Raw genomic sequence first — 21,468 nt, 5'->3', positions numbered from 1 at the left:
TGTATAAAGGGGCTCATCCTCCATACCCTTGGTCGAGTCATCATCGACACCTGATGATATGGTTGCCTACATGGAGGCTCATCCCCAAGGGATGGGCTCCACATCCACTAGCCTTATGGGCTATAGCCTATATGTAGGGTTGTAATCGAACCGAACGAACACGAATACGACCATGTTTGTGTTCGTTCGTTAAGGAAATTAACATTTTTGTGAATTGTTCACGACCACATTCCGAACATAAGTTTCTGTTCGTGTACGTTCGTTAAGAAAATTAAGTTGTTCACGAACAATTCGTGAACACTGGTCTTGAATAAAAATGAACGTAAATGAACATTTAACTTGAAAGAAAAACATTATCAACCTAAACATTCGACATAAGTAGTTAAATACAATAATCAAATGATAAATCAAAACACTAGAAGTCTAATACAATCACCAAACGATGAATCAAGTTTAACTAACTTTGACTTAATTTATCCAGATTTACTTAGACATAATTATTCACAGTTTAATTAACTAACATATAATTATCCCGAAAAATGTCTTTAATGTCTACATTTTAGCGAACTTAGAAAAAATAGGGTTTCAAGATGTTTAGATAAACTGTTTATTATTTATTATTTTATTAATATAATTAAATGTTCACGTAGCTGAACAAATGAGACATTTGTTCGTGTTCATTCGATAAGCTAACCGGATGAAATTTTTTGTTGGTGTTCATTCGTTAAGCTAATCGATTAAACGAACTACCCGTCAACCGGTTCCTGAACCGTTATCTGGTACTCTGGTAGCTCTCACTTGTTTCAAACTGGACGGGCCGTTCTCTGGTACTCTGGTATAGGGATGAGCAAAATGGACCCGGTACCGGTACCGAACCGGTACCGGTACCGAATTTACCGAACCGGGTACCTTTTCGGTACCGATTCGGTACCGACTTTTAACATTTTCGGTACCCGGACCGGTACCGGTTTGATACCGGTATTTACCGGTTTTTACCCTCAAATACCGGTATCGTACCGGTACCGAACCGGTACTGGTACCGAACCGGGTATATTCGGTACCGGCACCGGTACCCATTTTTGAGGATTTTCGATATCGATTCTTTCGGTACCGGTACCGAGCTCATCCCTACTCTGGTAGCTCTCACTTGTTTCAAACTGGACGGGACCAACAATTCATCAAGTTTTGTCCCAGTCGGACCGCATAATCCTCAGCGACACCAAAAATGACGAGCTTCCCGATTCCTCCGTATTCCGTCGTGAACCGGAGACTATTCGTCAAACTGCCGAAACCTAATCCACCTAATTCATACAGGCAATACATTTTCTTCATATACGTTGATTCCTGATAAAATTTCAATCACTCACACTAATTAAACTTAACTATTTTCTCAGTAAGAAGAACCGAGCATTCGAGATTTCATGCGGCCACTCCTATTTCGAAGTAAGTCGAGTCTTATTGCCAAATTCAAACTGTTCGATTTCATATTTGCTGTATTTGTCAATTAAACGATTGCTTCTACTCATCGATTAGTTGTTATGTTATGCGATACTCAATTGATGATGAGATATTGCACAATATCTAGGTTACGATTTCATATTTGCTGTATATGTCCATTAAATGATTGCTTCTACTCATCGATTAGTTGTTACGTTATGCGATACTCAATTGATGATGAGATATTGCACAATATCTAGGTTATAGAACAATTAATTTTTATGTTTTAGGTTATTGCGTTGTTCTTTCATGAAAAAGTATTGGTAGTTGAAGCCTGAAATAAATTGAATTTTGTGGAAATTAAGTTCTTATATGCTAATGTACAGGCCAGTATGCTCTAGGTTACTACAAAGTTTGCAGAAGTAGTTTATAATCATGTAACACTTTATTTTAGCATTTGGCTGTTATATGTGAGTTATATTTTTGATGGTTGAGTTATAGTTCTAAGTGAACAAGCATACTGTTAGTTCGGTAGGTTAATGATAGTAAGATGACATTAGCTAGTAACTTGGCTTTAATATGACTGTCATGTTGCTGTATTGAACAAAGGACCGGCAATGTAACCTATTTTGCTATTTAATTTGTATTAGTGAATAGTGATTTTATTTCTAGATAACAATTATGTGCATGATATTGTTTTTCAAGTGTACCTTTCTGTTATAAATTTGTTTCTGAAACTTCACAATTGTGTTTCCTATAGGCTAGGGATATTAAATACAGACCTCCAGGGACTCAGATAAACCTTTTAAATGATGTTAGTTTTACTCTTCCAGAGAAAAGGTACCGGTTTATTCTTTTTGCTCAACACTTCTATTCAAACACTATTTCTTTTGGCTTTCTATGTCTGCTATGGACTTATAGCTATGCATTAATTATCTCTGCTTGTTACAGTTTTGGTTTAATTTTTGGACGAAGTGGAAGCGGGAAGACTACCCTTTTGCAGGTTAGTTTCCGACTCTGTATTCTAAAACCGATTGCCTTCCTTTTTCTATGAACTATTTTCTGTCACCTTCTATACCTGATCATATGTCCCATTTGCATTTTCTTTTAATTCCTACAAATAGCTTATAGCAGGGCTAACTAAACCAACGTCAGGCTCTATTTATGTTCAAAGATACAGTGATGATGGCAGCCCAACCCAGCCACCTGTGCCATTATCTTCAGAGAGAGTTGGTATCGTTTTTCAGTTTCCTGAACGGTATTGGCTATTTTTCCTAAATTGTATCTGGATTTTTTAATTGGTTTTCCCAATGTTTCGAGATTATATAAATATTTACTTTAAACTTGTTGGTGATTCAACAACTTTGATATAGGTACTTTGTGGCAGATAATGTTTTTGATGAAATTACATTTGGGCTGCCTAGACAGAAAAGTGACCTTAAAGTTAAAGAACTTATTGCTCGACGACTTGAAAGAGCTATCACTTCGGTATTTTACCTCTCAGTTTTTTACTTAACTTTCTTTGTGTTTGTGTTTATTATATTTAAGTCGTTGATACGAAAAGCTGTAACTTTGGTATTTTACGGTTTTACCCCATTCTTTACCTTCAACAAAGTGTAGGAACCTTGTAGCAAAAATGAAAACTATTAATATTTTGTAAGCATCGACTCATTTTGCTTATGCATCTTAAACTGTTAGGTTGGTCTAAATGGGATTCCATTGGATAAAAATCCAAACTCCCTAAGTGGTGGCTACAAACGTCGTCTTGCTCTTGCTGTTCAGCTGGTAATTTACTCACCCTTTGGAGTTTTAACCTACTTATTATAGGTGGTAATTTTGATCAAGGTACCAATAAAATGGCTCACTCAGGGTTGCGCTTTGTCTCCAACAGGTAAAGTAGGGGTGTGCAAAAAACCGAATTAACCAATAAAACCAAACCAAATTAAAACTGGTGAGTCGGTTAATTGTTCTTTTGAAAACCGAAAGTAGCGGGTCGATTATGGTTACCAATGTTTTCATACCCACCATAACTGAACCGAACCAACATGTAGTAAAATCTTTTTCGATTTTTGGACTTTTCACCATTTTTCAATATTTGATGTTTTTGGTTAAACGATTGCCATATTTTATGGATTATATCATGTCAATTTGGTTGAATGTTTGTTTGAATTTATTGTTTATATCATGTTCATTTTGTTTGAATATTCGGTAACAACCGGTATTAATATTATACATTATATGTATTTTTTATACTATCTAATACATTGAGAAAGTGTACTGTACAATGTCTCTTAACGTACGCTACGTACGCGATGTGAAATCGCACGTTATAAAATAGCATGGATGAAATCGCATGTGATAATTTTGATGAAATCGCATGTTGGTTTTTGTAACAATTTCGCATGTGATAATTTTGATGAAATCACATGTTGGTTTTTTGTAACAATTTCGCATGTGGTAATTTTGATGAATTCGCATGTTAAAAAACCAACATGCGAAATTGTTAAAAAAAACATGCGATTTCAGTGTGGGATGAAGATCTGACGGCTGAGATGAGCGCTTACATATTGTAATTGTACGATAAGGGATATTGTACGTTAACCTAACCCCTAATACATTAATATATACAAAGATGTAATAAGAAGTTATTCCATGGTCAAGAAAATTTTTGAGTTATTTATAGCTAGACGTAAATTTATGATTGACCGACCCATAACCGACCCGCTATAACCTTCAAAACCAAGTAAGTGAAACCGCCATAACCGATCGGTTATGGTTATGATTATCCGCTAACCGACATCGTTATGGTTTTTAGCCAAAACCGACCCATGCACACCCCTAAGGTAAAGTGTCAGACAAAGCTAAAAAGATAAAAAAAGATTAAAGGAAATGAGTAAAACACCTTAAAGAGGACCAAAGTGTTTTAAATGCTTAAACCTTCTATGTCGCTTAAATGTATAATCTTATAAGTTTATTTACAACATAGTAACAATAGACAAAAATGTTTATGATAATATTAGATTATTATCTAGCAAGATAGTTTTATATGTTTAAACCATCCTATGTAGCTCTTTGTATTCTAAAAATTAGTATAATAATTATTTGTTTTTACCCGTTACCCAAATCGCCTGAACATCCACTTTACCACCTATGCAGCCATGCTATCTGTCATGTACTTATAATATATTGAATTTGACCACTTTTGTATGTCGACCTCACTCAGGTTCAAAGTCCAGAATTACTGGTACTTGATGAGCCTCTAGCTGGTCTCGGTATGGAAATTATCTCATCTTTCCTAATTTTTTTTATACTTAAGATTCTAATCCTTATAGAGAGCATATAAAGATATATTATTTTAGTTAGTTGTTAAAGAGTAACTGTGATCAAATACACCATTGTTAATAAAATCAAACAATCACTGATAAGACTGATAACTAGATATGTCCATAAAGTATTGTAGATGCAGGTATTGGCTTTGTTTGCCTCGGGAAACGTTACCTAGTTTTGCACTATATGAGTACTAGAAAAACTAATGAGAAGTACTATACATTCATAATTTAGATTGGAAAGCACGTGCGGATGTTGTTAAGCTGCTCAAGAATTTAAAGAAGGAATTGACTATACTTGTTGTAAGCCATGACCTTAAGTAAGTAGTTTTCTCATTATTCTTCAACACGTTCTAGTCATTTTTTTTCATCTTGATGCTGATGGAGCGTGCTGTTATTAACTCGTTGAATCGGTGGAACGATTTTTTAAAACATCTGTTGTAAAAAAATTTCTCAGGTTTTTTATTAAATAATTTGGCTATAATCATTTTCCCATGATTTTTCTCCGGAAGCTTTTAGTCTATAAGTAAATAACCATGCTGCATGCCATTATTATTATGTTGCAAAATCTCTGTACTGCCCTTGCTCACGGGATCTGCTATTAAATGTAATAATTCAGTTATTAATTTTGTTTATTTATGTTAAACATACATTTTGTTTTTCATAATTGCAGAGAGTTAACACCTCTGGTTGACAAATCATGGAGGATGGATGTGGGTGGACTACTGTCGGAAAAGCCCTTACCGGCATAATCTTCTGATTTTATTACTCTTGACATATGACTTTCACGTCTTCTAGAGGTACTGCTAATGCTTAAGTAATGATTTCAACATACACATGGTCATATGTTCATAATCTTCTTCTGTACTTGAAACTTGAAAGTAAGAAATTGCCTTAGTATTAAGAATATTTCCAGTTTAATTTATCTATATATAAAGACAGTCACAAACTTTGGTATTTAATAATTATGGAAAATGCGTTATACATATATTGCTTATTCACACTTATTTGTCATTTATTGTCATTTTCACAATATATAACTCATAACAAGCTCTACAGTACTTGATACTACCAATCCAGCACACAACCACACTCCTTTCTTGCAGGGATGAGATAACTAGAGAAGAAGTTAACAGCCCATTTTTTCAGCCTCTAAAACTCCAGCACAAAATCTATATGTAAATAGTAGAAAATAGAAAAAACGGATGAGTAACCTATAAGTATAAATGCAGCTGCTACTACCTACAGTTCATAACAGTTTATAAGAGGTGGCAAGATGGTCAGGTCAGGTGGTTTTGTAACATGTTCGTGTTGAAACAAATCTAAAAAAGGTCAAAATGGGTCAGGTTGGGTTGCCACACTGCTGCACTAGCACTTTCTTGTTCATACAAGTTTTTGTTTATTAATTATAAAACTAATCCAAACTTTTGAACAAAATAATAAGTGAAATGCCATTTCGTCCTTGAGGTTTGGCCACTTTTGCGACTTTCGTCCAAAGGTTTGTTTTTTCGCATCTGGATCCGAAAGGTTTGAAATTTTGCCATTTTCATCCGATTTGTTAACTCCATCCATTTTTCGCCGTTAAATGAGAGGCATTTCTGTCTTTTTAGACATTTGTTTCTTAAAATAAAAAACGCTATAAGAAATAAAGATCCAACTCGGTTGGCTTTCTCCCCACCCAAACCCTTTAATCATCACAAAAAATGTCTAAAAAGGCGAAAATACCCTTGACTTAACGGAGAAAATGGATGGAATTAACTAGGGATGAGCGTGGTACCGGTACCGTACCAAAGCTGTACCGGTACCGAAAATACAGGTACTGAAATTCGTCAAAATTGGGTACCAGTATCGGTACCAAAATTCGTCAAAACTAGGTACCGGTACCGATACCGAAAATGCCAAAAAGTGGGTACCGGTACCGAAAAATTCGGTACGGGAAATTCGGTACCGGTACTGGTATCCAGTACTAAATGCTCATCCCTAGAGTTAACGAGCTGGATGAAAATGACAAGATTACAAACCTTTTGGATCCAGATGCGGAAAAACAAACCTTTGGACGAAAGTCACAAAAGTAGCCAAACCTCAAGGACGAAAATGGCATTTTACTAGGAGGTTGTATGCATTAAACAATAGACTTAGGGGCTAGGGCAGCTTCCGACCCATTCCATTTTAGCTATTTTTTTATTTAGACAGTCTGAGATGAAAGTTAAAACACAACCCAAATTGACCCATTCGTAAGTAAATGGGTCAAATTTGCCACCTCTACTTATAATGCATGTGTACTTACAATCTGCGTCAGTTTTAATCCAATGTGCTTTTCTTCCAGTTGGCTGGATGTTGCTGCTAATTGTTTCTTTCTTAAACATCGCGTCTTGATAATACATGTCATCTTCATCATCTGATGCCGCTTCTTTGTCATAAGTCTCATCATAACACATCTTCTTGACCTCATACTTATGTGACATATTGATATGAATTTCAGCTGTTTCTGGATGGATTTTTCTTGACTTCCGGAAGACCTAAAAAAGGTAATAAAGTATTATGTTACTATTCTAAATGCATGGAACTTAAGCGAAATTAATATGCTTAGACTTATTTAAAATGTTGAGTTGTAGGTTGTATGCTTTAACAAGAGACATTGTTCATCTATCAACCTGTTTGACCCGTCCCCCTTTTAGCTAGGTTCTTTTCCTTTCTTTAAAAAAAATTGATCCGTTTCAAGTCAAATGCAACTCAAATCAACCCATTCATAAGTAAATGGGTCTAAGTTATAAATTAGCAATTTAAGCTCACTAGATGAGGTACCTTGGTGGGTGTCTTCTCAGTTGAATCACAAATAATATCATTACTACGAAAAGCAGAAGTTGTGCTGCACCTTGATGCAAAGTCGAGCTTTTTCAGCATGTTCTTCATAAAATGAAACGCTCGAGTTTCTCTTTTTACCCCTTTGTCTAGTATTCCCGCTCTCTTGTAGGATGCACCATTTTTCTTAAAAGTGTGTTCAGGCACAGCCTTCTGTTCCTTTTCATCTTCTTTGACAGCGGGAATTTCAATATACTCTTTCAGTGGATAGACGACCATATTTTTGTTCTCTTTAGTATCTTCTTCTAGTTCTTTCAGAAACTGCTCACCTGCATGGGTATCTTCCTCATCTGTTGCTGGTTTTGGTGTTATGGGTTCTTTGGTAATTATAACAGAACCAAGAGTCCCAATTGCAAGAAGGCCATGAAAAATATCGGGTTCCGTTTCAATAATATCTTCGTTGTTTGTTATTTCCACTCCACGTGCTTCAAGTGCAACAGGCTTCCTGAATTGTGCCGAATTATTGTTTGCTTCAGAATAATATTGTTGCTCGTTAAGCTCCCATAGTGCTGAGAAACAAGAACAGGATTTCCCTGAAATAAAAATTTAAACAGATTGTAATATTCCCATCAATACGTTGTGTTCGTATTTCTTTAAATTTCTTAGAAACTTGGTCAATGCCGGAAAAATTTAAATAACGTTAAGAGGCTATCTAAGAAGAGGTATTTAATAGTAACATACCTGTGGAAACATTTGGGCTTTGTTCATTGTTTTTCCGGAATCTTTTCTGCATCCATCCAAGTGCCTGAAAATAACATAAGAAAAGAGAACGAGGTTATGATGACATCATCATCGTCGCCATGTTTACTCTAAAGTTGGATATAGAGTTACTCACCCTCATCTTGAACTTTGTATTAAGTTGTAAATGGTAGCTTGTATTAAAAACACTAGTTTAGGACTATTTATAGTGATCATGTGTAAAAAGTAAACAACTTGCTTCTAGAATATTTGAGATGCAGGGGAAAAACATAGAGAAACACACAAAAATCATATGGTAGGAATTCATGTGGGTTCTTATGAGGAAGAAAGTTCCTACAAAGCAAGACAACATGATTAGACATATATAATGGCGTGCTCACGAGCGTTTAAGCATTTTGATGAGATGGCGTTTCCTTTTTGTTATATGGTTACTGTAAGGTTAGCATGGAGTCACTAACATCTTTTTGTTTCTAGATGAGCTTATCTAAAGATGATAACCACGATGACTTTTTTTTTTTTGAACGGCAAGGAACGACGTGCCAACCACTGTGACACCGGGCGCTGTGACCAAGGTCGACTACTCGTCCTCCGCCAACCCCGTGGCTCTCCCAGATGTGCGGAAACCCGACCTCCACCCGCCCGAAGGCACGCCGGTGGAATAATCGGTAAAACCTCGCCTCCCATCCAAGACGAACCGGCGCCACCCGTATTCGCCCTTCACCTGGTTGCCGCAGAAAATAATGGTGAGAGTGGGAGTCGAACCTGGGTCACAAGGAAGAAGGAACACTTCCAATTCAGTTTTTTTTTAAGTATAGACGTATAGTAGACAGAATCTGTGTTTTAGATAGAAATTAATTTTGGTAACATAATAAAGAGTAAAGTACACGGATGGTCCCTGTGGTTTACCAAAATTTTGGATTTGGTCCCTAGTTTTCCAAAAGTGCACAGATGGTCCCGATGGTTTGCACTTTGTAACGTCTTTAGTCCCCAACTTTTCCCAAAGTACATGGATGGCCCCTGTAACACATTTAGTACCTAACTTGGACCTGCTGAAACCTTTAGATTTGTTGGTTGGGGACTAAATGTGTTACAAAGTGCAAACCACAGGGACCAAATCCAAAATTTTGGTAAACCACAATGACTATCCGTGTACTATACTCCATAATAAAAGATGATACTATAGTCCCATCCTCTTTCAGTTTCGATATGGGATGACTATATTTTGTATATAGTTATTGCATTTATTTATGCAAGATGAGACTTAAATCAAGTCCCTTGATTAACATTAACTTCATCGTTTCTGCAGTGATGAACAGTCTCTATCTTTACAAACAATTGTCTCTCTACTGTCACGGCCCAAGAATGTGAACTTGCTGAATATGCCATTAGTAGATATATACCAGAATAGGCTATCCTTTGAACAAAACAATTGAAGAATGTTGCTAAAGTCCCATGAAAACTGAAACATCACATAGTTTAAGGAAAGTTCATACTGAATGCACAGCAGCCAGACTATGTTTTCCTGATCAAACAAAGTGTGAACGGAGATCTATATTATTGGTGATTAGACTTAATATCTGGGTAATTGGCCTACAGATTGTATGATTGATCACTTTTGTGATTAGTCCATAAAGCAAGGTTGGTTAGTGTGATGAGGTGGCAGTGGTCATTGATAAAGGTAAATATCTGGCAACTAAAGCAGTGATTGTAGCAGGTAGTACAGTTGGTTTGTGGTCAAATTATCATGTGTATTCTTTTCTGGAGATAAAGTGCATGATTCTTTCAACCAGAAAACCCAGAGCAATGACAAGTGTTAATAGATTCATTATAAAGGTTTAACTGGCAAGTTATGTGGTCTGCGGAGGGACAAATTGCGCCAAATGACCAAAGATTTGTGGCCAAAGTGAGAACCTATAAGGGCCAAGGGGGGCGGGCCACTTAGGTGGTTGTTTTTCTAAAAAAGATCTGCGCGGGCTCTTTTGTCTGCGCCGCGCAGACCACACGCAAACATTGTAATATAAGGACTCTTTGTTTTTCCAAAGACGTTTCATCAAAAAAGGTCTGCGCGAACTCTTCTTGTTGCAGACTTGGTCCGACCACTTTTAAGATCTTCTAAGATCTGCAGAGGGTTAATCACCACCACCACCACCCACCATCCACGTCCACCACCCACAACTACATATGTTTGCAGATGTGGTCTGCAAACCGCGGACATTCTACCTCTTAAAAAACAAACTGCACCTTAGACCATGGACATCGGGTACCCCTACACCGCTGCCGGTCTGGCGGGTAGGGTTTGTGTTGGGTGGTTGCCGCAAGTGAAAAGGCGAGGGTAGGAGAGAGAGGGAGAGAGAGTAGTGTGTAGGGGAGAGATGGTAGTGTAAAAAGGTGGGGCCATGGTTTAGGGTAGTAGTAATGCCACCAAAGAGGGTAATTTAGGGTAACGGATGGGCTAAGTTATGTGGTGTGACGGGTTTGGAGGGTGTTAGGGTAGGAAGGGCAAGTGACCATACCCCCTAAAATGTAAAAACGGTCACTTGCAAGATCGGATCATCAAGCGATCTTACAATCCTACAACCGATCTTATGATTTTACCTTTGTAACAATCCTAGGCAAACTTGATAGGATCTTAACTAGCAAATTTCACGATATAATAATGATAGTTAGCCATAATGAAAACATATGTCTTCAAGTCCCAATCGATACTCAAACGTAAAATTATGCTTAATTCCTATAATATTATTAGATCAAGAAAACTAGTCAAAAACTTGATCATAAATCCCTACCAATCTAATTGGTATATATACAGCTAACCTATCATGTTATATTATAACTAGGATTCATTATTAATTAATTATATAATAATTATCTAACACACATCCTAACGTAACACGTATAGGATAGTAGACAATTATATACTAATTGATTTAATATCATTTAACTTATAAACTCCTAAACTCGAGTTAATCTCTTCATCTCTAGCCACCTCCATGAACGTGCATCGCGAGTACATCATGAGTACGACCATGTCTCCTAGATGTGTTTGAGGTGCATGTGATAACTGGTTTTCTGTTATTACGATGTGATGGCTAAATATCTAATTATGGTAATGTTACATAATGGATTACTTTATTTCCATTTTCTGCAATGGATTATGCATTTACATGTCTTCATGTCATTGTTGTTTACGTTGTTAATTCAAAAAAAGAAACTAATTATTTAGGTAGGCCCTTAGTACATGTCTTTCGTTGCAAAACTACATCACAGCCCAATTCCATTTAAAGTTGTCCTATTCAATCACGGATATGCAGAAATGGCGAGACAGCCCGTCAAAGCCCAAATAATTGACGTAATTTGTCTTTTCTTCCAAGTCTTATTTGATTGCTGATTAGCAATAACAACTTGTCCATAACATAATTTAAACAAGGAAATACAAGCACAAAATAATAGGTTCGTTTCTAATCCACCCTAAGTAGATTCCTTCGAATATCATCACTAATTTCCTGCAACATATATTAAAATAAAATCAATAAAAGTTGGCGAGTATACAAGTTTGATTACATAGCATACGTATAAAAGATTGTCTCAAATCCAACATGGCATAATGTATACCAAGTTAAATTACATACTAGCATGCACAACCTAAATGTCAAACCAAAGTTTTTCACGAGTGTAATCTTGTCATCGCAAAATGTCAAACCAAAGTTTTCACGAGCGTAATCTTGTCATCGCAATGAACAAGACCGTTATACGATTGAATACTTAACGATGACACTTCCTAAGGGCGATGTGCTACTCCTATAGTGCTATACATGTTAAGGTAGGTTTGCGCAAAGTTAATGACAAATAGTTTGCATGTATGAATGATTGAGTATCTAGCATGAATAACCTAAGCATAACAAATAACATGTTTGATGGATTGAGTAAATTCATAAGTTTGATTGTGTGCATAAGCGTATATGATTAAGTCATGTTACACCCCCAAAAGTGATTAAAGTGAAAAAGGGGGATTTGAGTATACTCACGGTTTGCGAAGTAATTTCCACGTACGTGAGTTGGTGCGTTGAGAGTTTTGGGGAACTCGTCGAGTTATCCTACGGATTTTGGAATTGGAATATGGATGTGAGATGCTTGTCTTAGTATGAAAGTACATAAAAGTTATCTTGACAAAACACCTAAATTTGGACACCATGATTATGTGTTTTTCATAGACATAAGTTCTCCTATTGGAAGTCCAAACATGAGAAGTTTTGATCTAAGATATTGTAACCATAACTCTTAACCTCGATCCATGAATTGGTTAGTGTATAGAGTTCAGTTAATAGGATTATAGTATAGATATTTATATATATTAAGTCTTACAGTCAAGTATTATCAAGTATGTCAAGCAAGGAGGTAGGATGATTTCCATCTATTAAACCTCATTATATGATTCACCAAAGCACAAAATCATCAAATTAGTTGATGATTTCGGTTGGTCATGAATAGAACTTAAAATAACATCTCTAATCCACCAAGGAACCAAGTGAGCTCAAACTAGACTAGTGCATTCGAATCATGGCAAATGTTTGGAGACTTTATGTAGTTTGGACACTTTGTTACTAGAAAGTTTACTTAGTGGTTTAGGTTGATTAGATTGGAGGTGTTTACACCTCCAACTTTCTGAAATGAGACCCCAACTCAAGTCGATCAACATGCAAGTTAGTTGGGAACAAGGTTGAGTTCATGTTCATTCAAGAAAGATGATAAAAAGTTCAAAACAAGTTAAAGTTTAACAAAAACAGAAATGAAACCTCACTTTGGACTTCAAAATGGTGATGTCCCAACCTAGTTTACCAAGGTAAACTTGTCGATACACTCCTAGAGTTGTTCCAAGTGGGTGGAAGCAAGAATTTAAGAAGAAGAGAAAGGAAAAGTGAGTTGGAAGCTTACTTTTGAACTTGAGTATAATCTGCCCAAGACTTGTAATTTCAGTAGTTTGAGAGTATTTTGAGTGCGATTATAGTGTGGGAAAAGTGAAATAAAGGCGTGGGAGACTTGGTTATATAGTGGTTGATTAGGGTTAGAGTTTTAATGGAGAAATTAGGTGATTGGGGAAGAAGAGAGGTGGAAAAGGTGACCAACCCGTAGCCAAAAAACAACTAGTTGCGGATTAAACCCCCTCGCGTCGCGCGGCGGAGGAGGAGGATGGGTGGAACGCGCGACGCAGTGTGTCCATTTGACAGTTGGAGTTTGGTTTTTGACATATTTGGCTCCTGAACTTGTATGTATTTGTTATTTTATGCTAAAAGTTTATATTTTTGGGGGGTTTCAAGTATAGGAAGTGTATGTATGCATGTGCTACGTATCGTGCATGTATGATTGATAGTTTGAATGTATAACAAGTCTCGGTTTCGTATGTAAACGTGTATTTAACGATTGATTGCATATAACACAAGTATAATTGATATAAATATGAATATCCATTATGATTGAAGTCTCGGATTACAAGATTTGGAACAAAATACGATTACAAGTTGCTAAAAAATAGAAATGCGTATACAACTTTCTAAATATGAAAAGTACAAGAATATGAAGTGTTACACCTAAATTTAAATTCGTTAAGAATCACACAATATAGTCAAACATCCCTTGGATGTAATCAATGGATTGGGACGAAAATGGAGGATGCATTAAGGTACAGGGGCGGAACTAAAGGCATGTGAGTCGTAGCACGGGCTACGGCTGAATTCCGTATGCATAGTGTATTTTTTATATATATTTTTGGGTTTTATACAAAAGATACCCCTAAATAATACAAGGATACCCCTAAGCAATCCAAACTTATAAAATAAAGGAGCCCGATTGAAAAAATGACTCAATTGATTAGATAAGCCCAAAAAAAACACAAAGTTACGCATGGCGCCATTCTTTCTTATCGTCGCTTAGGTTCTAGAAGAAAACCAAACGTCGCTGGTCATCCTTTACGCACTGGTCTCCTGTTCTGCCGCTGCCAATAACACCGGTTCAATAAAAGAATCCACAACCCTGTTGTTTGTTGTTGAGATAACACTGGTTCCGGTAGTTCTGCCCTTGCTTAGGTATTTGTTTTTTAAAGTAAAAAAATGACGATGTGCTTAAACGATTTCAAGCTATGAAAAAAAGGACAAATTTATTAGGCATTTATTTTACTTTATTTATTGTCTTTTTTAATAATTTATTTATTATCGTTTTTTTAATATTGTTGATTGCACGGTAAAAAAAAAAAATTCGGGATACCCCTGGTTTAATGGGCTAGTTCCGCCACTGTTAAGGTATTAGGGTGTGAAGTTTGAGTGAAATGACCATTATGCCCTTAGACATAACATTGGGAATCGATGTTCTATGACTGTTAGGCTCAGAAACGCATATAGAATGAAAACAAAAAAAAAAAAAAAACCATGGGCTCATGGACCAAAATTTTGAAATTAGAAGTTCATAAAGCTTTTCCAACTAACTAACCACATAAATCCATATTGCAGTTTACTCATTGTATGACCAAAATTAGACGTAAGTTTGATTTTTATAATATTTTTGCTTAGAAACAACAACAGGCTAGCAGATCAAGATTCAATTTTACTACGGCAAGCAATCAAGCTTTTGTCAATACCTTTCTTCCCAAATAACCAAACACCACCTTCACTTGCAACAATGGGAACGGAGTCCCCCAGATCATCAGTGGAGATATCAGAACCCTTACTCAACAACACAACCCTCGAATCAGAAGTAGAAACAATACCCGGATGGAAAGATCAGATCACGTTACGTGGGTTAATCGTCAGTGCTTTATTGGGGACCCTTTTTTGCATCATCACACACAAACTCAATCTGACGGTTGGGATCATCCCATCATTAAACGTTGCAGCTGGGTTGCTGGGGTTCTTTTTTGTGAAATCTTGGACTACTTTTGTTAACAAGTTGGGGTTTTTTGTTAAGCCTTTTACTCGACAAGAAAACACTGTTATTCAGACTTGTGTTGTTGCTTGTTATGGCCTTGCTTTTAGTGGTAATCTTTTTTTTTTTTTTTTTTTTCTAAATTTTATTGCAGCTTCATTTATGTTGTTTATTGTGCTTGATTGAAATATGTCATAAATAAATTGTTACAAGGGGTTTGTTTGTAGGGAGTACAATCATAGTCAAGTTAGAGTATTTGTTGGATATCAGAATTGTTGGTGATTTTAGTGTCACCGTTGATCGTTTTAGTAATTAGTCAAATTGTAATGCGAAACTTTCATATGGTTTCTTTTTTGGTTGTGTTTGTGAATGTGTGCAGGTGGATTTGGGTCATATTTGCTTTCAATGGATGAAAGAACTTATAATTTGATCGGCCCGGATTACCCCGGTAATCGGGCTGAAGATGTTAAGAACCCGGGGTTGTTGTGGATGATGGGTTTTATTTTTGTTGTCAGTTTTCTTGGCCTTTTCAGTCTTGTTCCGCTTCGCAAGGTAACACGTTTTTGCTTTCATTTTCACTAATTGTAACTTATTGCATATCTAAATTGTTTTATGTTATTTAATCGGTTTGGAAGAAAATTTGCCGTTTTGCTTATGGTGCTTGTGTTTCAGGTCATGGTAATGGAGTATAAGCTTACATACCCTAGTGGAACCGCTACTGCGATGCTGATAAATAGTTTTCACACTACCACTGGTGCAGAGCTTGCAAGGTAATGAAAATTATTATATTTTCTACGCATTCAAAACGGTCCGGTCCTTTGTATACGATATTTCTATGCCATAATAATGTCAATATTTACACCATGAACTTTGTATAACACTATCCGACAGGAAACAAGTAAGCTCTCTTGGAAAGTATTTAAGCATAAGTTTTGTGTGGAGTTGCTTTAAGTGGTTCTTCAGCGGTGTTGGCGATGCATGTGGTTTCGACAATTTTCCGAGTTTTGGGTTGATGCTATACAAGAACACGTAAGTCCGTGTCTGCTTTCAAGTATTATAAAAATTCTCAACTATCAGTAACCTTAAACTAACCTCGTCCTTATCCCCAAACACCTGCAGATTTTACTTTGACTTCAGTCCAACCTATGTGGGATGTGGTCTTATTTGTCCTCACATAGTCAACTGCTCGGTTCTTTTCGGAGCTATTATATCATGGGGCTTTCTTTGGCCCTACATTACTACACGCGCAGGCGATTGGTATCCCGCTGATCTCGGCAGTAATGACTTCAAAGGTCTCTATGGATACAAGGTATACATGTGTTTCTTTATTTTTTGTTACAGGAACAAAATTGTCACCTTTCTATTATGATAATCTCGTCAAACAATCGTTTTTTGCTTTTGCAGGTTTTTGTAGCCATTGCCCTTATTCTCGGTGACGGTCTTTATAATCTGATTAAAATTGTCACCATCTCTGTTAAGGCCATTTGGAACAATAGCACCAAACAACAAAATCTCCCTGTAACCAAAGAGATTCTAGGTGAGTCGATACTCGTTAACTTGGTTTTAAAAAGTTGTTTATAAATATAATATTTTAAAAAGTTAACTTCTAAACACTAAAACATAACATATTCTCGTAATCTCTAGTCAAATGTGTTTAATTGATGGTCTAATCTGTTCAAATATTGGTCAACTGCATAATGTGTCGCATCAGACTGTATCATGCATTAAACCGCATCGCATAGCTGCAGTTGATGCTATCTCATCACCACATCATGCGCATTGCGCATCATGCGCTCCTGATGCACATGTTTCAAACCAAGCTCGTTAACGGTCATTCTTTATAGAGTGAAATGCCATTTTCATTCTTGAGGTTTGACTAGTTTTGCGACTTTCGTCCAAATGTTTGTTTTTCCGCATATAGATCCAAAAGGTTTGAAATCTTGCCATTTTCATCCGGCTCGTTAACTCCATCCGTTTTTCTCTGTTCCATCTTTTTGTTAACTTAAAGGGCAATTCGGCCTTTTACACTTTATGTAAAAAGACGGAATACTCCTGAAAATGACCAAATTGCCCTTTAAGTTAACAAAAAAGACAGAAATACCCCTGACTTAACGGAGAAAAATGGATGGAGTTAACGCTCCGGATGAAAATGGCAAGATTTCAAACCTTTTGGATCTATATGCGGAAAAACAAACCTTAGGACGAAAGTCGCGAAACTGGCCAAACCTCAGGGACGAAAATGGCATTTTACTCTTCTTTATATGTAGCTATTCGTGTTATCCTATGATCTATTAACCTCAAACTTTTCAGATTCCGAGACGTCCGAATTACACGCGGAGCAACAAAAACGAGATACCGTGTTCTTAAAAGACAACATCCCAACGTGGTTTGCAGCCTCCGGATACGTGGTTCTGGTAGCGATATCCATGGCTACAATGCCGCTCATTTTCCCACCGCTAAAATGGTACCTAGTTCTCTGCTCTTACATAATCGCCCCCGCACTCGCGTTCTGCAACTCCTACGGATGCGGTCTAACCGACTGGAGTCTCGCTTCAACCTACGGAAAAATCGGCCTATTCATCATCGCATCATTAGTCGGAACCAACGGAGGCGTGTTAGCCGGATTAGCCGCATGCGGAGTCATGATGTCGATCGTCGCAACAGCCGCCGACCTAATGCAAGACTTCAAAACCGGTTACCTAACCTTATCATCCGCCAAATCAATGTTTGTAAGCCAGTTAGTTGGAACCGCAATGGGCTGCGTTATCGCACCACTCACGTTTTGGATGTTTTGGACAGCGTTCGAAATCGGAACACCTGATAGTCCGTACAAGGCACCGTACGCAATCATATACCGAGAAATGGCGATTCTCGGCGTTGAAGGTTTTTCTGAGCTCCCACAACATTGCCTTGCTTTATGCTGCGGGTTCTTTGCGGCTGCACTGGTTTTAAACCTGGTTAGGGACTTTGCTCCTGCAAAAGTGGCTCAGTTTGTTCCGATACCAATGGCAATGGCGGTGCCGTTTTACATCGGAGCTTACTTTGCGATCGATATGTTCGTTGGGACGGTGATATTGTTCGTGTGGGAGCGTATTAACAAGAAGGATGCAGAGGATTATGCAGGGGCAGTTGCTTCGGGTTTGATTTGCGGGGATGGGATATGGACGATACCGTCTGCGATTCTGTCGATTTTACGAGTTGATCCGCCGATCTGTATGTACTTTGGGCCATCGGTCAGTTCGTGAGCAGGAAGGTAAGGTAATTCATGTGTTTGTAACTGAAAAAATGGCAGTTGAGATCTGTAAATATAATCTGACTTTCAGTAATGGTTCTGTAATTGGTTCTTGAGACTAATTCCCATTTCTTCAAATGTTGTTTCATCTTGGCCATAACTACGATCACGAAATAATAATGTTTGATTGGTGCATAATGATTTTTTTTTTTTTCAATTTAGGGGCTGTTTGGCAACATCTGAATGGTTAAGTGCTGAACCAGTAAGAGATCTGAACCATTAAGTGTTGAACCAGTAAGAGGTCTGAACCATTAAGAGGCTGTATAATACTTAACCGTTCAGAGGCAAATGTCTGACCAATTCAGATTAGAGGTCTTAACCATTCAGACTTTGTATAAATCTTAACCATTCAGAGGCAAATGTCTGAACCATTCAGACATCTGCTCGTGAAACAAACAGTCTAGAACCATTAAGTGCTGAACCAGTAAGAGGTCTGAATCATTAAGAGCCTCATTAAGAGGTAAACAAACAGCCCCTTATATTGGTTAAATAGTTAGGATAAACATATAATAATACAATGCAAATCTGTCCCTTCACACATAGCTACAATGAAAGTATGCAGTAGATTTTTTGGTCACGGAAAGTTTCATGAACTTAAACCAAAAAACAGGAGTGATCGATTAATCAAGCTTTGAGTCGTATTTTGTATTAACTAGTTTTAATAAAGTCGCGCGTTGCGGCGAAACCGAGCAAATGATAATGTAAAACGTACGTGATTTGAATGTAAAACATGTTTAAAAAGACAAACCATTAGAACGGTTTAGTTTATCATCGCACCGTTTTATGATACAAAATAAATACTTTATTTTGAGTACAACTTCATTTTTAACAAAACTTATAACGGAATGTCAACGGAAAATAAAATATGTACTTAAGTTTTTAGAAAAAAAGTTATAAACGTAATTTATTAAAGAAGTATCAAATTAATTGATAAATTAATACATGTTATAAAAAGGAAAAAATAATTATTAAAAAAATGGTATAGGAAAAAAATATTTAACATTTAAAAGACACCTAACTGTCCTAAAGAACACACCTAATGGAGGAGATGAATCCTAGACACGTGTGCAAAACTTGCACATTTAAAAACTTTCTAAATTGTTGTGGCTAAACTGAAAAAAAGCAATAATTAATAAACTGGCATACATTTAAGAACTTTCTAAATTGTTGTGGCTAAACTTGAAAAAAGCAATAATACACTGGCGCAAATGTATGTTAGTATTTGATATATATAATAACGATGGCGGATTAGATAATGATGGCTGCGTAGAAATTCTATTGACCAAATTAAAAAAATGGTATAGGAAAAAAAATATTTAACATTTAAAAGACACCTAAGTGTCCTAAAGAACACACCTAATGGAAGAGATGAATCCTAGACACGTGTGCAAAACTTGCACATTTAAGAACTTTCTAAATTGTTGTGGCTAAACTGAAAAAAAAAAAACAATAATTAATAAACTGGCGTACATTTAAGAACTTTCTAAATTGTTGTGGCTAAACTTGAAAAAAGCAATAATACACTGGCGCAAATGTATGTTAGTATTTGATATATATAATAATGATGGTGGATTAGATAATGATGGCTGCGTAGAAATTCTATTGACCAAAAACTAAGGGTGAGCAAATTAACCATCATAACCGATAACCGAACCATAACCGACAAAACCGAACCACTAATAACCGATAACCAATATAACCAATGGTTATGGTTATGAAACTTTGTATAACCGCTCAATCGGTTATGGTTATGGTTATGGTTATGAAGCTTTGGTTAACCGATATAACCGAACCGAACTTGTGATGTTAACTTTACGTAATGGATTTGTGTTTTACAAAACCATATAGAGGGTTTTTACTAAGATAAAAATATGTTAGTCACAAAATGATCTTGATGTAGATGCCATTTATTTTGATAAAGAACTAAGGTGTTATGGCCATAATTGTTTTTGTTTGAGAATTAACTTATTAAAAAGAACCCTAAATCGGTAGTTTAATAAAAAAGTTTAGTCTCTGTTATCTTATAAAATAAGCTCAAGCTAAGTTCCAATCATACACAACCCTATTTATTTCAAACCTTGCTTGGTTACTTAATCGAAATTAACCAAAACCGAACCATAACCGACTTCATAACCGATTAACCGAAACCGACGTTTGGTTATGGTTATGGTTACCAAAACTCCATAACTGAACTAGCGGTTATAGTTATGGTTAATAGTAAAAACCGAACCAAACCGATCCATGCATACCCCTACTAAAAACAATCACATTTTGGGCTTCAGGTGTATAGTCCATCAAAGGTGACCTTGTTTGCTAGCCCAAATGCTAATAACAAGGGTGTAGGGGATTGTGGTGGCCCAACAGGAAACAACTATGAAAGATCAATACAAGGCCCATAACATTAAAGTTGTTATTAATGATTTCGAATTCAACAATTGAGCCCAGGTCTCAATGACAATTAGAGGTGCACAAACCGCGTATTGTTAATAACCGGTTCTGGTTATGGAATTGGTTTTGGTTTCTCGTTTTAAAGGTTAAAACCGGTTATTGCTATAAAAAGTCATAAAAATAAATAAATATAAAACTAATATAATATTATCAAAAATTATATCTGCAACATCATAAAGATAAAGATGATAGTAAAAAAATAATAAAAAAAACCCACACTCAATTATTGATGATGAACATTCTCTCTCCTCTCATGTTATCTTCTCTAAAACTCTTGCTTTCTACAACCACATCTCTATCTCTAAAAACAACAAAGATCACAAAAAAATGGCTTCCAAAAGAATCCGGATCATATCACCGGTGGTTGAAGCCAGGATTTGACAAAACAAATATAACAAGTAGCAAATTTAATGGTTGATGACGGTGCAAATTTTGAAGGCCAATTTCAAACTTGAAACCATAGAGAGCATCGTTAAACAAAAGGCCAGTTCA

At 36.4% G+C, this 21,468-nt stretch overlaps 3 protein-coding genes across 7 annotated transcripts; 2 read left to right on the top strand and 1 right to left on the bottom strand.

Moving 5' to 3' along the window:
• Positions 1–1,134: 1,134 nt before the first annotated feature.
• On the top strand, positions 1,135–10,083 carry LOC110921312 (ABC transporter I family member 11, chloroplastic). 5 transcript variants are annotated; one of them, XR_004887128.1, is made up of 13 exons: positions 1,135–1,314; positions 1,395–1,443; positions 2,198–2,277; positions 2,389–2,440; positions 2,562–2,695; positions 2,811–2,925; positions 3,136–3,222; positions 4,661–4,709; positions 4,999–5,083; positions 5,437–5,563; positions 7,246–7,291; positions 8,854–9,067; positions 9,631–10,083. XR_004887128.1 is itself a non-coding variant. In XM_022165608.2 (11 exons), the coding sequence occupies exons 1-10, from the start codon at positions 1,226–1,228 to the stop codon at positions 5,513–5,515; spliced, it is 819 nt and encodes a 272-aa protein (XP_022021300.1). In that variant the 5' UTR covers positions 1,135–1,225; the 3' UTR covers positions 5,516–5,563; positions 9,631–10,083. The 5 variants fall into 5 exon arrangements, 2 of the variants coding, with proteins under 2 accessions (XP_022021300.1, XP_035843004.1); XR_004887129.1 differs by lacking the exons at positions 8,854–9,067; positions 9,631–10,083 and adding an exon at positions 7,379–7,874; XR_002582347.2 differs by lacking the exon at positions 8,854–9,067 and having other exon boundaries at positions 1,136–1,314.
• On the bottom strand, positions 5,916–8,466 carry LOC110924296 (protein LAZY 1-like). Its single transcript, XM_022168321.2, has 5 exons — positions 8,461–8,466; positions 8,307–8,370; positions 7,569–8,158; positions 7,051–7,282; positions 5,916–5,935 (listed from the first exon to the last, which is right to left on the bottom strand). The coding sequence occupies exons 1-5, from the start codon at positions 8,464–8,466 to the stop codon at positions 5,916–5,918; spliced, it is 912 nt and encodes a 303-aa protein (XP_022024013.1).
• A 4,664-nt stretch (positions 10,084–14,747) lies between the features above and the next one.
• Positions 14,748–18,663, top strand: LOC110922834 (probable metal-nicotianamine transporter YSL6). The gene is made up of 7 exons (XM_022167034.2): positions 14,748–15,348; positions 15,616–15,788; positions 15,909–16,006; positions 16,128–16,265; positions 16,356–16,545; positions 16,641–16,773; positions 17,547–18,663. The coding sequence occupies exons 1-7, from the start codon at positions 14,994–14,996 to the stop codon at positions 18,479–18,481; spliced, it is 2,022 nt and encodes a 673-aa protein (XP_022022726.1). The 5' UTR covers positions 14,748–14,993; the 3' UTR covers positions 18,482–18,663.
• Positions 18,664–21,468: the final 2,805 nt, after the last annotated feature.

The sequence above is a fragment of the Helianthus annuus genome, chromosome 17, assembly GCF_002127325.2.
Source record: "Helianthus annuus cultivar XRQ/B chromosome 17, HanXRQr2.0-SUNRISE, whole genome shotgun sequence".
Taxonomy (NCBI): domain Eukaryota; kingdom Viridiplantae; phylum Streptophyta; class Magnoliopsida; order Asterales; family Asteraceae; genus Helianthus; species Helianthus annuus.
The sequence above is the reverse complement of the archived record's forward strand: the minus strand, read 5'-3'. Positions and strand labels throughout refer to the sequence as shown.

Excerpts from the sequence above, each read along its gene's own strand:
- LOC110922834 (XM_022167034.2), top strand. The coding sequence starts at position 14,994 with ATGGGAACGGAGTCCCCCAGATCATCAGTGGAGATATCAGAACCCTTA. Across the intron at positions 16,266-16,355 it reads TTGATGCTATACAAGAACAC|ATTTTACTTTGACTTCAGTC; the intron begins GTAAGTCCGTGT and ends AAACACCTGCAG. Across the intron at positions 16,546-16,640 it reads AAGGTCTCTATGGATACAAG|GTTTTTGTAGCCATTGCCCT; the intron begins GTATACATGTGT and ends TTGCTTTTGCAG.
- LOC110924296 (XM_022168321.2), bottom strand. Across the intron at positions 8,159-8,306 it reads AAGCCCAAATGTTTCCACAG|GGAAATCCTGTTCTTGTTTC; the intron begins GTATGTTACTAT and ends TTTTTATTTCAG. Across the intron at positions 5,936-7,050 it reads GATTAAAACTGACGCAGATT|ATTTTGTGCTGGAGTTTTAG; the intron begins GTAAGTACACAT and ends ATTTACATATAG.
- LOC110921312 (XM_022165608.2), top strand. The coding sequence starts at position 1,226 with ATGACGAGCTTCCCGATTCCTCCGTATTCCGTCGTGAACCGGAGACTA. Across the intron at positions 2,278-2,388 it reads TTTACTCTTCCAGAGAAAAG|TTTTGGTTTAATTTTTGGAC; the intron begins GTACCGGTTTAT and ends TGCTTGTTACAG. Across the intron at positions 2,696-2,810 it reads GTTTTTCAGTTTCCTGAACG|GTACTTTGTGGCAGATAATG; the intron begins GTATTGGCTATT and ends ACTTTGATATAG.